Source organism: Myripristis murdjan, chromosome 22 (genome assembly GCF_902150065.1).
Source record: "Myripristis murdjan chromosome 22, fMyrMur1.1, whole genome shotgun sequence".
Lineage (NCBI taxonomy): Eukaryota > Metazoa > Chordata > Actinopteri > Holocentriformes > Holocentridae > Myripristis > Myripristis murdjan.
The window spans coordinates 10,217,943-10,232,941 of record NC_044001.1 but is presented as its reverse complement, the minus strand read 5'-3'; the positions used below and the strand labels follow the sequence as shown (position 1 = coordinate 10,232,941).

The 14,999-nt window shown below is 43.8% G+C and overlaps 1 protein-coding gene across 1 annotated transcript; it reads left to right on the top strand.

The window, feature by feature from the left end:
• The first annotated feature begins 510 nt into the window (after nt 1-510).
• LOC115354415 (phospholipid phosphatase-related protein type 3-like) lies at nt 511-12,127 on the top strand. The gene is made up of 8 exons (XM_030044809.1): nt 511-610; nt 1,453-1,638; nt 2,904-3,033; nt 4,220-4,415; nt 5,815-5,872; nt 8,291-8,464; nt 9,530-10,369; nt 11,198-12,127. Exons 1-8 carry the CDS (start codon nt 530-532, stop codon nt 12,125-12,127), a joined length of 2,595 nt encoding a protein of 864 aa, XP_029900669.1. The 5' UTR covers nt 511-529.
• Nucleotides 12,128-14,999: the final 2,872 nt, after the last annotated feature.

The following is a 14,999-nucleotide window of genomic DNA, read 5'->3' as shown; positions in this document are numbered from 1 at the left end:
TGTCAGTGTAAACATGCCTCCTTTTGTCAAAAAAAAAAAAAAAAAGCTTTATTGCATTCAGTTACACTCGTGTAACTGAGACCTATGATTTGATTTATTAATGGCAGGATTGTTAGTGAAGAGAGCAGTTCAAATCAAGCTAGGTTCAGCAATGCATTGTTTATATTATTAAATGACCAAAGAAAAAAAAAACACCCCAAAAAACAAAGAAAATGTCTACATATGTAAGTATAAAGCACAGATTACAACAAACAAAATGATTGGAGGCAGTGTAAACTACTCACTAGTAAATAGGCAACAGTGTAAAACTCAAAATTAGACCGGCATTCTCCTTGAACCCAGACAGGCACGCAGCCTTTGAAAACTTTGAATGTATGTTTCATTCATCAAATAACCCCAGGCCTGGCAGAGCATCTAAGCTGTGATGTTTTGAAAAATGTTGATGATGAAAGCCCATGAAAGTGCATTTCACTCTGACATATCCTTTCAATCTGTTATCCCAACAGGCTGCGACTGGTCCCACCCCAAGATGACATCCCCCAAAAACAAAGCCAAGAAGAAACCACCCAAAGACAGCATGACGCTGCTGCCCTGCTTCTATTTTGTGGAGGTGCGTTTGTGTGTGTGTGTGTGTGTGTGTGTGTGTGTGTGTGTGTGTGTGTGTGTGTAAATGTGATGACACTGTAGATTGGATGGCTTGATGAATTACCTTTTCTGTAAAGCAATACTTTTCTACACGACTCACTAGATTTACTGGATCAATAAGTGGATGAATCGCTCTTCCCAGCATAACCAAACTGCAATAATCCGACTTAATTCCAATGCTAATCAACATGTTTCCAGAATTTTCTTGAATCAATTCACATTTTGTTGATATTAATGGGCTCATCTGGATTAGAGTGCCTTGTTTCAACACATGTATACGTGTTCCCAGAAAAAAAAAAAAAATCCTGAAACAAGTGTAACTGCATTGGCAACAAGTGGGATTGTTTCATCCCACTGACAGATTTTTTTTCCACTTATGTTAAGAAAAACAAGATATTTTAACGCTGAATATCTTTCTAGGATGAAGACTGTTTTCAGTATAGACCTAGTGATAACAAAAGTGTGTGTGTGTGTGTGTGTATCTGAGTGCACACCGCTGCTTATCTGAATGGTGAGGGAAGAACAATGATTTTCGCAAGCAAAAATTATGCTGTCATCACTGTTTTCTTTGTCCTTGTATGTGTGTGTGTGTGTGTGTGTGTGTGTGTGTGTGTGTGTGTGTGTGTTTGTGTGCATGTCACTGTGGTGAAAGTATAGAAAAAAATATTGGATGCATTACTCTTCCTACACACAGCACACACATATTTAATACTAGTTACTCTTTGCTTTGTCCTTGTGTTTGTGTTTGTGTTTGGTGTGTGTGTGTGTGTGTGTGTGTGTGTGTGTGTGTGTGTGTGTCTTTTTTAGCTTCCCATTGTCTTGTCCTCTCTGGTGTCCCTGTACTTCCTGGAGCTGACGGATGTGTTGTCCCCGGCAATGGTGGGTTTCCGTTGCCATGACCGCGACCTCTCCATGCCCTACGTTGAGACGGGCGATGAGCTCATCCCTCTCTTGATGCTGCTGAGTTTGGCCTTCGCGGGGCCCGCGGCTTCTGTAAGTCCGATACACACACACACACCCACATCAAGCAAATTAACAACAAAGGCAAAGGAAGGCACAGTCACGCACATCCTGCATGCACACTTTGCAAAAACTTAGGGTACGCACGGAAGCACATCATGAAAAGATACACATTCATGCATCGATGTGTATGTGCATGCAAATACAGGCATGTAGATCAGTGGCTCCCAGTAGTTGCTTCTTGGGGCCCCCAGGGGTCCTTGAGAGATATTGAAGGGGTCTCCAGCAAAATAACTATTATTTAATTCAACAGAAATTGTCCGACTTAGAAAACACAGAAAAACAGGGAAACATTGGTGATCAGTTGTACAAAATCTTTATGCTATAGAGTCAATTATTATAATCAATACAAAGCAAGAAAGACCTTTTTTCAGTGTTTGTATAAGAATTACTAGTGTAATCATAGTCACATTCTCCAATGTACAGTGTACACTTTACCACAAAAACATCAGCAAAAATGAGGTCAAAATCTTATCAGACAGGGGGGCTTTTGGCCTAATGGGAGCCTGGTCCTTCACACTTACACATACACACACACACACCCACACCACATAAAATACACTTGCATGCAGACGTATATGGCAGAAACATGCAAAACATGCATATATTCTTGAGTACTCACAAAGCAAATTCAATCTCCTCTCGGAAAGACAGATCGATGGACACATTGATAAATACACACCTGGCATACCAATACACACCATCAAACACGCCACGGGCCGTCCAATCAATACGCACACACATACACACACGCGCGAGCTCTCACTCACTGCTAATCCATCAGCAGCATGGGAACAAGAAGACCTCGCCACCGCTCATCTATCACTCTGATTGGAAGTGATCACTACTCGATAGCACCTTGCACCTCCATTCTCCGTCTTTCTGTCCCACTGTAGATCAAGATGGGGGAAAAGTGGATATCTGACATTGATAACAGTTTTTTTTTTACCTCCGCATCTCACTTTCTTGCCCTTTCTATCCCACTGTGAACATTCAATGCAACACAATATTCTTTTCCTTTCTTTCTTTCTTTCTTTCTTTCTTTCTTTCTTTCTTTCTTTCTTTCTTCTTCTTCTTTTCTTCTTCTTCTCTCACTGCCCCACAGGTTTCATGATGACAGAGAAGCAGAATGTTACAAAAAAAAAGATCCAAATTGTCAACATTTTCTCATTTTCTCTCCCTCTCGATCTATTTCACACTCTATCTCTCTCGCTCGCCGCTCTCCTCTCTATCTGTAGATCATGATGGGGGAGGGCCTGATGTATTGCATGCAGTCCAAATTGAAGACTTGCCCCAAATCGGAGACCAGCATCAACGCTGGAGGCTGCAACTTCAACTCCTTTCTGCGCAGGACCGTGCGCTTTGTCGGTACATCCAGCTGCCATATCTGTCAATAGCAGGATTGATTACAGCAGGCAGGGCGCCCCGAGCCTCTGCAACAGGAACACAACCTTGGTTTGGCAATGCATGAGCTCAGGACGTTATTGATAATGTCTTTCTGATCACTTGCCCAGCATTGTTGCAGTAGTTTCTTTTTCCTTGGAGTGGAAAAGCCGCTGAAACATCAGTGTGACCAGGATGAATTCATTTTTGCAATGATTACAAATGAAATGCTTGTGAGTGGTAGCTGTTTTAAGCAGGATATACATAGAAAGTGTTAAGAGATAGGTGTGGCAACAGAGCAGGAGCAATATTCAGACTGAGATGTTTTGCACTAGTCCCTTGGGTTTTGTGTTCACAGGCACAAATTTGAATTTTTCCCTTCTTCCAGACTTCCCCTTATCCCTGCTATCCCTCAAATTCTGTGTGTCACCACTGTCCAAATGTCTAAATTACACAAGCTCTACACAGTTGATTTAATCCACTGAAGTCACATCACTGGAAGATTAAAACAGTGTCCCCAGACTCATTTCAAGAAACTGATGATGGTTTTGGATTGGAAATGTATAATTTACTATGAGGCTAATAACTGGGTGATGCTGCTATAGCATTCAAGCAGTCCCTCCTGTCTGGAGTCAGCAGATAAAATGCTGTAGTAGACCTAGCCAGCATAATAAGATTATATTATATCAGACAAGCCTTCACCACACAAAATCAGTATGGGTCACCAACAAAGATTCCATTTAATGACAGTGGCACCACCTTTATTCCATTTTATAGAGTAGAGTAATAAGCTAATTACATGGAATAAATGAAGGGTGACTTGGAATGAAATAGGCATGATATAATGCTCTCCAGGAGATATCTTGGGGCAGAATTTGAGCCTTGAAGTGGAAAGTGTAATTAATTCACCTTACCAAATTTCACTGTTTTTTGAGGAGGCTTCATAATGTAACAAAGCGAGGGCTTGTGGTGTTAGTTAAGGTTGTTGGAGTGAATTCAAGGCTGTTTTCAGAAAACTGCAGGCATTCATAAATGAACAGCACAATTTGAAGAAGCCACCAGGGGCTTTTAGTTCATTTAGGCCCACTTTGTCTCCCCACTTTGTTTTGCTCTCATCTTCTGTCGCTCTTTCTCTCTCTCTCACTCGCTCCTGTCTCTGTCTCTCCCTCAGGTGTTCATGTGTTCGGTCTCCTGGCAACAGCCCTGGTGACAGATGTCATCCAGTTGGCCACTGGTTACCACACCCCTTTTTTCCTCACCGTCTGCCAGCCAAATTACACTGCCCCGGGAGTGTCATGTGACAACAATGCCTACATCACACAGGACATCTGCATGGGGAAAGACCAGTATGCCATTATGTCAGCTAGGTGAGACACAAACACACACACACACACATACACACAAACACTGCACCACCATACAGAATACGAAAAAAAAAATCCTCAAATTCAGACCCTGTACATTAAATTGTGCAGTGTGTGTGTAGCAATGACATGAACACATAATTTTCAGTGTATTTGACTGTGATTCAAGCGCTTCCATTCCCTGGTTTATTGGTTACAACTTAACCATTAGGAAACATTGTTTATAACAATCATCATCACCCAGCAGGGCTCACAAAAAGAAAAAACTCCATTTTAACAAGTCTCATTGTTTTTGTACAAAATAAGTGAAAAAATCTGCCAGTGGGATGAGATAATCCCACTTGTTTCCAATGTAGCTTCCAATGTTTTTTTAAAAGAATAAATAAATAAATGCTGAAACAAATGAGAATAAGGCAGATCAGCCCACTCATATCAAGAAAATGACACTTGAATGAAGAAAATTCGGGAAACAAGTTGATTACTTTTGAAAGCAAGTGGGATTAGCTCATCCCACTGGTGCATTTTTTTACTTGTTTGAAAAAAAAAACCACAAACAACCCCGGCAATAAATTCTCCCGTTGGGTGATGTCATCAACACTCATTTGCATTTGAATAGGATTATAAGAGATTATAGAAGAATGACTGTTACAAACCGCAAACACAAACTTTCATCGCGCCCAACGACAGCATCTCACTTCCAGCTGCAATCGGGGGATTTTTGCTGGTGAAGATACTGTACGTAACTAACAGACACAGGTCAGACAAAACACAAGCTCCGGCATATGGGTATCAGACAGGCATCCTGAGTGCATACAGACGGGAAAGATTACGGCTTAATGGAGTTGATACAGGGATAATCTTCGGCAGTACAAGCTCACACACATTCACACATGCACGCACACACAAAGGTTTAATCTGAAAATGTGGGAGGATGCAAGCGCAACGGAGCAGACACAAGCGGTGCCTTAATAAGGGAAGTTTAGCAAAATGATTAGAGGTTCGGTATTTTTCATTACGGGTTCAATTGAAATCTAAATGAGCATCTTTGACCCAGGCTCGCTCGCTCGTTTTCATGTTTCATGTTCCACGGTATCTATGCTATTTATGTTTATTACAGCTCACATCCAAGGGCACGCACTCTCCTTGACACGCGCGCAGTCATGCACATGGGATTTTTAATGTCAAACACACACATGAAATAACAGCCACCAGGACAAGGCATGACAGAGCTATTCAGGTTCAAAGCGGCGATACAGAAAACATGCTCGTCCACCAAACGACACGCTCGGCTCCGTTCACATCAGCACAGCGCTCGGATAAAAAAACATAAATCTCTCTCTTTTCTCTTCCCTCACTCTTTCACACCTAACTCTCTATTTTTTCTCTCCCTTTCTTCCCTCAGGAAAACATTTCCATCCCAGCATGCCACGCTCTCTGGCTTCGCTGCTGTCTATATTTCCGTAAGCACCTCCTGTGTTTGTTTTGTGTGACTTATAGGATGTTTTTGGTGTGGTGCACATGTTTGCATGTGCTTGTGTGAGCGAGGTGTATTGGGTGTGTTTCTCATTTCGTGTCTCTTTAAAGTGGCAATCCATAAAATACATGTTTTTCACTTATCCAGCTACACCTTTGGCAGTAAGTGCTCAATACTATAGTGTTTTTGCATTGATCTTCCCATAGATCATGTGTCAATCACTGTGAGCTTTGTTATATTCTACGTTAAAAATTGTGGCACTCTTTTCTCTATCTGCCCAGCAAAGGTGGCTGCTATCTACCCGGTTCTTCTTTTATTTATTCCAAACAAACTGCTTTTGCTGATTCTGGAAACATAAAATGCATCACTTCCTGCATGCAGCAGGATTTTTCCCGGGAAAACCTGACCTGCCTGACTCCATGTGTTTAAAAATGTTTAGGCTTCAAGAACTTGATATAGGTTTAATCACTATTTTATAGAGAGAGTAGACTAATGCTGCTTATTTGAATGAGCATGTTGCAAACTATCACTTTAAGGGATAATTCATGTGATATTCATATTGTTCTTTTGTATTAAGGGTAGTCTAAGAATGAGCAGCAGGCAAAACCGGAATGCATAGACTCCCCTCAGGCCAAAGAGCGATCTGAATATCCCATTAAAAATGAACAGGAATTATCTTTTGAAGTTAGATTTCCTAATCATCTCAAGGGTTACATCCCATGACTGCATGTCCACTGGGTAGCTTTCTTGCTGTGTTGCAGTCGGGCGCTGACTGCAGCACTACAAGAACTGTATTGCAAAGTAGCACTGTCATCTTTTCAGGAGTTAACACCCCGCCCCACCCCCCTTCTCTCCAGTGGCTATTGCTCGCTACTGGACACATCACTGCTGCCTCGCTGAGCCTAGTGTGCGCTCATTAAGGCTCAGCAGACAGATTTCTGATGGGGTGAAGGAGGGAAAGTGTAAGTAAAAGGGAAGGAAGTGAAGAAGAAAGCAGCTGTTTGGGTTGCTGGAGTCGAGCCATGTTGTCTGAACGCTCAAGCTCTAACACACTGATGCTGTCAGATTTCTTCAGGAGCGTTCTAAAAATACCCGTCTTACCAAGTCATTTAATCTCATATTCGATTTTAAAATTGTGTTTCATGAAAAAAAACTGCAGTGAGGTGAGATAAATCCACTCCAGCATGGCTTCAGCTGTTTCAGGAATTTCCTGTGAAAGATTTGAAGCTAATACTGTCAGTCACACCGGAGAGATTGACACTTGATTCAAGAAAATACTTGACACAAGTAGAACTGCACTAGAAACAAGTCAAATCTCACCCATGTGATGGCTTTATTTCCATTTTGCTTCTAGAAATTTTTGATTTTTAGACTTAATACTGTTCAGAAAAGCTATAGGATGGGTATTTTTCAATATTTTTGCAGTGCATGCTTTTCTGTCACTCAGCTGTCCTCCACTCTCCCCCTCAGTTTATTTTGCTGAATCCTGGTGTACATACGCAGAGTGTGAATGCATCTATAAATATCTTATTTCTCGCTCGCTTGCTACCTCATTCTCTTTTACTGATATTAACTATTCATGCTGATGAGCTATTTAACCTCATATCCGGTGTCATTTTTTTCTTAATGCGGGTGAAAAGCTCCAGCAGTGTGTAGAGAATAAATCACTTCCATCCAGATTTTTTTTTTTTTTGAGTCAAACTATCTTGCAGTTTGGCAGCTCAATTCACTTCTTCCATAATTTCATTTTTTCAAATACTTTGAATAAGTTGAATTGTGTTGGAAACAACTGAAGTTATGTCACCCTACTGGCAGACATTTTTGCTTTTTAAATTTAAAGAAATTTAAGACATACAATATATTATGTTTAAATCCAAGTCATTTAGACTCATATTCAGTGCTCAAATTTTGTTTTTCTTAAAACAAGTGGAAAAATACAAATATGCTGAAACAAGGACGAACAGCCCATTAGTATAAAAAAATTACACTTGATTCAAGAAAGTTGATTAGCATTGGAAACAGGGGGGATTACCTCATCCCAGTGGCAAATTTGGGAGAAAAAAATCTTCTAAGAAAAATTTTAACGACTGTGAATATGAGAATAGATTACATGGTGAGATGGAGATTTTTTTTTTGCAGTAAACAACATATTTATTAACAAGGGACTAAAGACTGACATTTTTACATGTATATACTGCATGCATTTTATGTCTTTCTGTTGAAGAGTAACTGCAGAGTGTCATTATGTCTTTAATTACATTTAGATCGACGTGTGTGTATATATATATATATATATATATATATATATATATATATATATATATACATGTAAGGATATTCTCTCTCACTCTCTCTCTCTATCCCTCTCTCTGTGGATAATGCATGTCTCTTGCTCTTTCCATAGATGTATTTCAATGCCAGTATCAGCAGCACCACCAAGCTGCTGAAGCCCCTGTTGGTGTTTGCATTCTGCATGGCAGCTGGCCTCGCTGGGCTGACACAGATAACTCAGCACCGCAGTCACCCTATAGATGTCTACGTGGGATACCTCATTGGAGCCGGCATCGGAGTCTACCTGGTTAGTTAAACAAGCTGTGAGTGCGTGCACGTGTGTGTGTGTGTGTGTGTGTGTGTGTGTGTGTGTGTGTGACAAGCATAGCGAGAGATTTTATCTTCCATCCATATTTTCATGCTTGTTACAAAATATCTTTGATTCCAAATATATTGCTGCACTTACTCAGTTTTGCTGGGTTCAAGATTTTTCACTTGTTTCACGATAATGTAACTTGCTCCAAGACATTTACTTTGAATCGAGCGAAATTATCTTTAAACGCAATTCTTATTTCAAGATTTAGTTTCTGAAGTGTGTACACTCATACTGGCGTTGCCTGTGCTTGCGTGCACACATTTAGGGATTTGTTCAAGGTTCTGGGATTTGTTTTGTCTCCAGGGAGCAGTTCATCAGCATGCAGTGCAGTGGAAAACACAGAGTAAACACAAATTGATGTTGTTGTTTTTTTTTTTTTTTAATAACGTGGTTTAGTTGGTTTACTATGACAGAAATTTGCCAATATCTCAACAGTATCACAGCCTGTTTTAACAAATGCTTCTTTTTTGTCACCTCAGTGTGGCTTCCACACTTTCTCTCCCAACAGTGTTTTTTTTTGGCAGGCTATATATAGCCTTTTCTATTACAGAGGGAAGGGAGAGAGAATGAATAATCCGTTAAGAATTCTGTGGAACAATTTCACACTTCATTTTAAGAAAACTTGTCGTTGCCATTTTTCATGCTTCCCTCCTCCTCTCACTCTCTTTCTCTCATCTTACACTTTTGAAAAGAGAGAGTATTTCTCCTTGTCATTTAAGGATATATTCTGACAGAAGGGGGTGGTGGTGGGGGGAGTCGGGGGGCAGACTGATTCATGCTGACCTCACATTAAACAGAAGAAAGAGGGAACGATTCCTGTTCATGCACTTGAGTTTGCTCTTCACTAATAGGAAAATCAATTTTTTTTCCCCTCCCAGAGATTAAAGAAAATACATTTTCACGCTCCAGTGCTTTATTTAACATGCAGGGTACTTCTTTCCCCTCATTCATTTCTTCTTCCCACCTCCTTCCCTGTACCCCACTGTCTTCTGTCAGGCTGTGTATGCAGTGGGAAACTTCAAAGCGTCAGAGGAGGATGCTCCTCCCCCACCCCGACCAGCCTCATCCCAGCATAAGGACCAGCTGCGGGTGCTGAGCCAGCGGAGCCATGACTCCCTGTACAGGAAGACTCCCAGGACTTCGGAGAGCAGAGAGGAGCTGGGTGCCAGTCTGGGGCCGGGGGGCCGCAGTAAAGTGAGGAGGGAGAAGGCGTCCCTTGCCTCCCTCAAAAGAGCAAGTGCCGACGTGGAGCTGTTGGCACCCCGTGGTCCCATGGGCAAGGAAACCATGGTAACCTTCAGCAACACCTTGCCCCGTGTTGCCAATGGCAACAGTCCCATCTCTCCCACAGAGGAGCCAGCAGTCACACAGCGTCACATGACCTTCCACGTGCCCTTTGACCCCCAGAGGTCTCGGCAGCTGGTGTCGGAGTGGAAGCAGCGCTCGCTGGAGCTGCGTAGCCAGAGCTCCCGGGACGAGGAGGAGGGCATGGACAAAATTGACGGGAATGACGGAGGAGAGGAAGGAGGAGCTGGGGGAGGAGAGGGAGAGCAGGGGATGCCTTCCTCCCTCTATCCCACGGTGCAAGCTAACAGGGTCACTGCCACACCGACTGGGGCCAGGGTGGTAGTGGCGCCCCCCTTGGTCCACATCCCTGAGGAGGCCTCTCGGCCACCACCCGTCTCCCCCAAAAGCGCCAAAACCCGTGCCAAGTGGCTGTCGCTCACCGAGTCAGGAGGACCCAAAGAGCCAGGGCCCGGGCCCATCGCCGTGTCGACTCCTCGTGTCCCCAACACTCTGCCCAGCCAGCCGCCCGGCCAGCCCAGAGTCATGCAGGTGAGAGAGAAACGAGAATGTAAGTGCTTGCAAATCACTATAACTACGCCGCCTTCAAGCAGTAATCTCTCATATTTTGCCATTTTAATTTCATCTGGCGCGCATCCAGTTCTGAAAGCGAAAGTTTACACTGAGAAGAAATTTAACAGCTGCCAAACATTTATGCGCAGCACTTATGATTTGTTTTGAGCAAAATCAAGAGAGAACAATACTGTCAGAGGCTATTTCACTGATTAGCTTCCAAAATAAAATGCTCTTTGGAGGCCACCGGCAGTAATTGTTCTGGATACAAATCTTATTTAAATCATCCTTGACAGATCTATAATGTTACTGTAGTCACTGTGAGGACCCTGCGCTGAATTTCTCCTGGCACAGAGGAGCTGGGTAGCAATGATTTGTTGTTGCATCGTTTTTACTCTGATTTTCCCCTTAAAATGACCTTTAATTGGCTTAGCTAGATTTTTTCCCATGTTGTACCAGAATGGCACACATAGTGTCTACTTCGCAGTGCACCATTAGATCATATAGAACAAATCTAGATGTATTATGCATCATCTGATACACATTTTCCTGTAATTCAGGAGCACATATTAGGTAGGCATATGAGTATATAGGTATCTTTGGGAACCTTGGGATCTCCACTAGAATTTAAAATAAGGTTCTATGAGCCTGAGCAAACCTCAGCTGCGCTCTGTAATGATGAACCCATCAATGGGGTCAGCAGGGTTGAAGAGGATTTCATTGCATACAGGAAAAATTGCTCCAGGACTTATAAAAGAATGTGTCTCAGCGTACACTTTGATGAGAATAGATTTTCCTCTCCTGCAGGTGATAGCCATGTCCAAGCAGCAGGGTCATGGACCAGTCACGTCGTCTTCAAAGACCTCAGAGGCCGGCTCATCCTGCGGGGGTGGGTCTTCCAACAGCTCTGAGTCACCCTACTACAGGATCCCCTCTGACCGAGACAGCTGCACCGGGAGCAACCCTGGCAGTGTCACCGGCAGCGTCACCGGAAGCGGGAGCATCGTCACCATCGACGCCCACGCCCCTCACCACCCGGTGGTGCGCGTGTCCGCCAGTAACGGGAAGCCGTGGGAGTGGAGGAACACCATCAGTGGTAACATGATGAGCGGCGACGCGGTGGCCGAGAAACACCGGGGAGCGCTGCAGCGGCAGGACAATGTCAGCCAGTACCGGGATTACCGAACACTCCCGGTCAAAACGGACTCGCTGTGCTCCTCCTCGGCCAGTGGCGGTGGAAGCGAGTGTGACTCCTCGCAGCTACCTCCTCCGCCGCTCCCTTCCTCCTCACCGCTCCCTCCCCCGCCTCAGCTGTCGTCCTCCCCTCTCCCGCTGCTCCCTCACCCATCCCCCTCTCACATGCCTCCCCCTCCTCACCCGAGCTCTTCTCCTATACCTCCCCCTCCTCACCACGCTTCCTCTCAAATGCCCCTGCCTCCTCACCCATCCTCCTCTCAAATGCCCCTGCCTCCTCACCCATCTCCCTGTCAGATGCCCCCACCTCCTCATCCATCCTCTTCCCCTTTGCCTCCCCCTCCGCACCCCAGCTCCATGCCCCTGCCTCCTCACCCGTCCTGCTCCAGTATGCTCCCGCCTCCTCCCCACCCCGACTTACTGATGGACAGTCACAACCAGACACTTTCCCGTACCTCCACCCTGCCTCGCCGCCCGTCCGCCCACAGCCACGCTGAGCAGGAGCACTACTACAAGGCCATGCAGAACGAGAGGATGTTATAGTAGAGGTTTGGACAAGGGGACTCGACTGAGAGAGACAGTGAGAGAAATTGTAGGTTGTAGCAGGTGACATTACAAATTCATGACTTTTATGCGTGGTGAAAAGTGAAAAGATGACAAAGAGGGTTTTGAGCTTCACTCGGAATGGTGAAAATGGAGAGACAGCGGGGATGGAGGGCGGCGGGGAGGTCCGGCAGCTCACGCACAGCAGGGGATCTATTTTTTTCCCCCCCTCCATGGGAGTCTTGCTCTCACGCACCGCCAACAGCACTGGCTCAACGGCCCTGACTGGAAAAGAACAGACAAGGGAAGAAAGGGGAGAGGAAGAGGGCAGAGGAAGGAATAAAAAAACAGCACAGTTTGCTACTGGTTTCAGCACGCATGTCCTCGGTGTCACACCGACACACTAGATGAAGGAAGGGGAAGATACTGAGTCCGAAAGAGAGACATCACAATGAACGGCCCGGTATCTGCTCGATCGTGTTTCCCCTGAGGAGGCGAGCAAGACTGAGGAAACAAAACAACCGCAGGCAATACTAGCTCTCCTTAAACCAGTTCAGCTCTCTCAGGTTGCCAGCCATTACACACAAACACAGGATTAACTCGCTCAAAATGAACGAAAATGATACTTCAGAACACGAGAAATTCTCACTCCAAATAAACAGAAAAATGCAGTAATGCCACATAGCAACTACAGGCTTCAGTGAACGAACAAAAACACACAAAAGAATGGGAAACATTGGGACGGTGCTTTTTTTTTTTTTTTGTGTGTGTGTGTGTGTGTTTTTTTTTTTTTTTTTTAACCCTCTAAATAAACAAACCAAATGGGTAATTCTATCTTTGACGCCAAGCAAATCTGCCAGCAGCCACCAGTGAGAGCCAGCCTGGGAAACACTGCTTCTTGAGGGGATAGGAGGAGGAGGAGGAGGAGGAAGGGGAGGAGGAGGAGGAGGGGGAGGATCACGCACAGTTGGGCACCCCTGCGCCGACGTCACTGAACGGATTACTGTTGTAAACATCAGAGCCGGTGGAATGGAAAGAGAATTGTTTGGAAAGTGAGGGTTGAAGTTGGTTCGCACGGCGCAGCCAGCCATCCGGTCTGTCTCCGCTATGTGCAAAACCTGCCACGGAGACCGAAGCAGCACTAAGGAGATTAGCATTTGTTTATCAAACTGCACTAGCGCACTCTTCCCTCCTTATCCCCTCACACTTGGCCCACTGGCCAATCACAATGCAGATTGAGACTTGCATGCAGCCAGTCAGATCACTTCTGCATCCAATAGACTGAGAGGCAGAGGATGACAAGGGAATGTTAATGGAAAGCTGCCTAGCCAGTAGTGCTTGCCCACTCTCACCTCCACCAAACACACGGCCCCCTCCAGGTGCTTGTGGGGTGCAGCAAAACTGGCTTGTGTCGCTACCAGTCTCTTTGTACTTATTAGCATTACAAAGATTTTTTTTTGTACTTCTTCCAATTTTGCTATGGAAAAATCCTTAAAAAGGACAGTGTGAGCAGCCTAACATGAAAAAACTAACATGACTAACAGTGACAGGCTAGAAAAAAAAAAAAAAAAAAAAAAGATGCTTAAATTTGGTTCACTGAATATCTAAAAATACAGTTTGAATAGAAATTTATGGGTGAGTAAGAAGTGTGTACTCTGGTAATGTTTTTCCTGCTCAACCTCTCGGTGTGTATCTATGCGACGTTGTACAAAGTCATCATCTGGTAACTATCATTCCATATGTCAAAAGGCTTTTTTTAAAAAAACAAACAAACAAACAAACAAACAAAACTTTCCATTTCTACAGTTTGAACTATATTCCTCTCGATGAAAAGCGCTTTATTTTATATCCTATTTTAATGACAGAAACCTCAACACAAAGGACTTTACAGGTTCACACATGGAGTCGATTTTCACCCATATGCCACATCATCTGAAGGATATATGAACTGATTATGTAAAGTTGTGCTGGGACGGGGAACGTTAGATGGAACGAGTTGTATTTTGTAGTGGAGCTCCTGTTTTGATGAGGAGCGGTTAGATAATGTTGCTCGTCAGTTTGTGCTGCATGTGTGTACGGGCGTGATTTATTTTATTATTTTTTTTATTATTATTTTTCCTATGTATTTCAACAGTTCTGCGCGATTACCTTTGACAGACAGAGATGCTGCATTTTTCAGTGCTGGTGATTATCGTACTACTTTTCCTCCATGTTTGACTGTAAAAATACTTGATATTACCTAATATTATTAATATTATTCTGTGGTCCTTTTTATGGGCTATTGTTTTCTATCTGTGGTGATGTGTAACAATAATAATAACCTTATTGAATAAAAAAAAAAAAAAAAGCAAGCGTTCTTAACACAGGTTTGGTCTTGTTCCTGCTAAGATTAGACAGCCAAGTGGGAAGCACAAGGCAAGGCTGGAAATAGAGAGAGGGTCAATGTCAGAGCAAAGACTACAGCTTTTACCGCTACACTAATGAAAAGGATCTTCCCCATTGATTCCTGGGATATGAGCACTCTCATACTCAGTCATGCACACACACACACACACACACACACTCACACACACACATTGACATATACACTCAGAAACGCATGGATACACTATGACAGACATGCACTTTGGCAGTGTAACATTTGCTCCTTTCCTGTGGACTAGTGTCAGGTTTCCATAATGAATTCTACTGCTGTGTTGGCCATTCCCAAATGATTTGCACTGCCTCAGCAACCATTGGCTGAACCGTGTGTGTGTGTGTGTGTGTGTGTGTGTGTGTGCATATGTGTGTGTGTGCGTGCGTGAGTGTTTGTGTATGTGTGAAAGGAATTGTATAAATCTGTGTCTTCCTCTACAGAATATGCCTCTCTGTG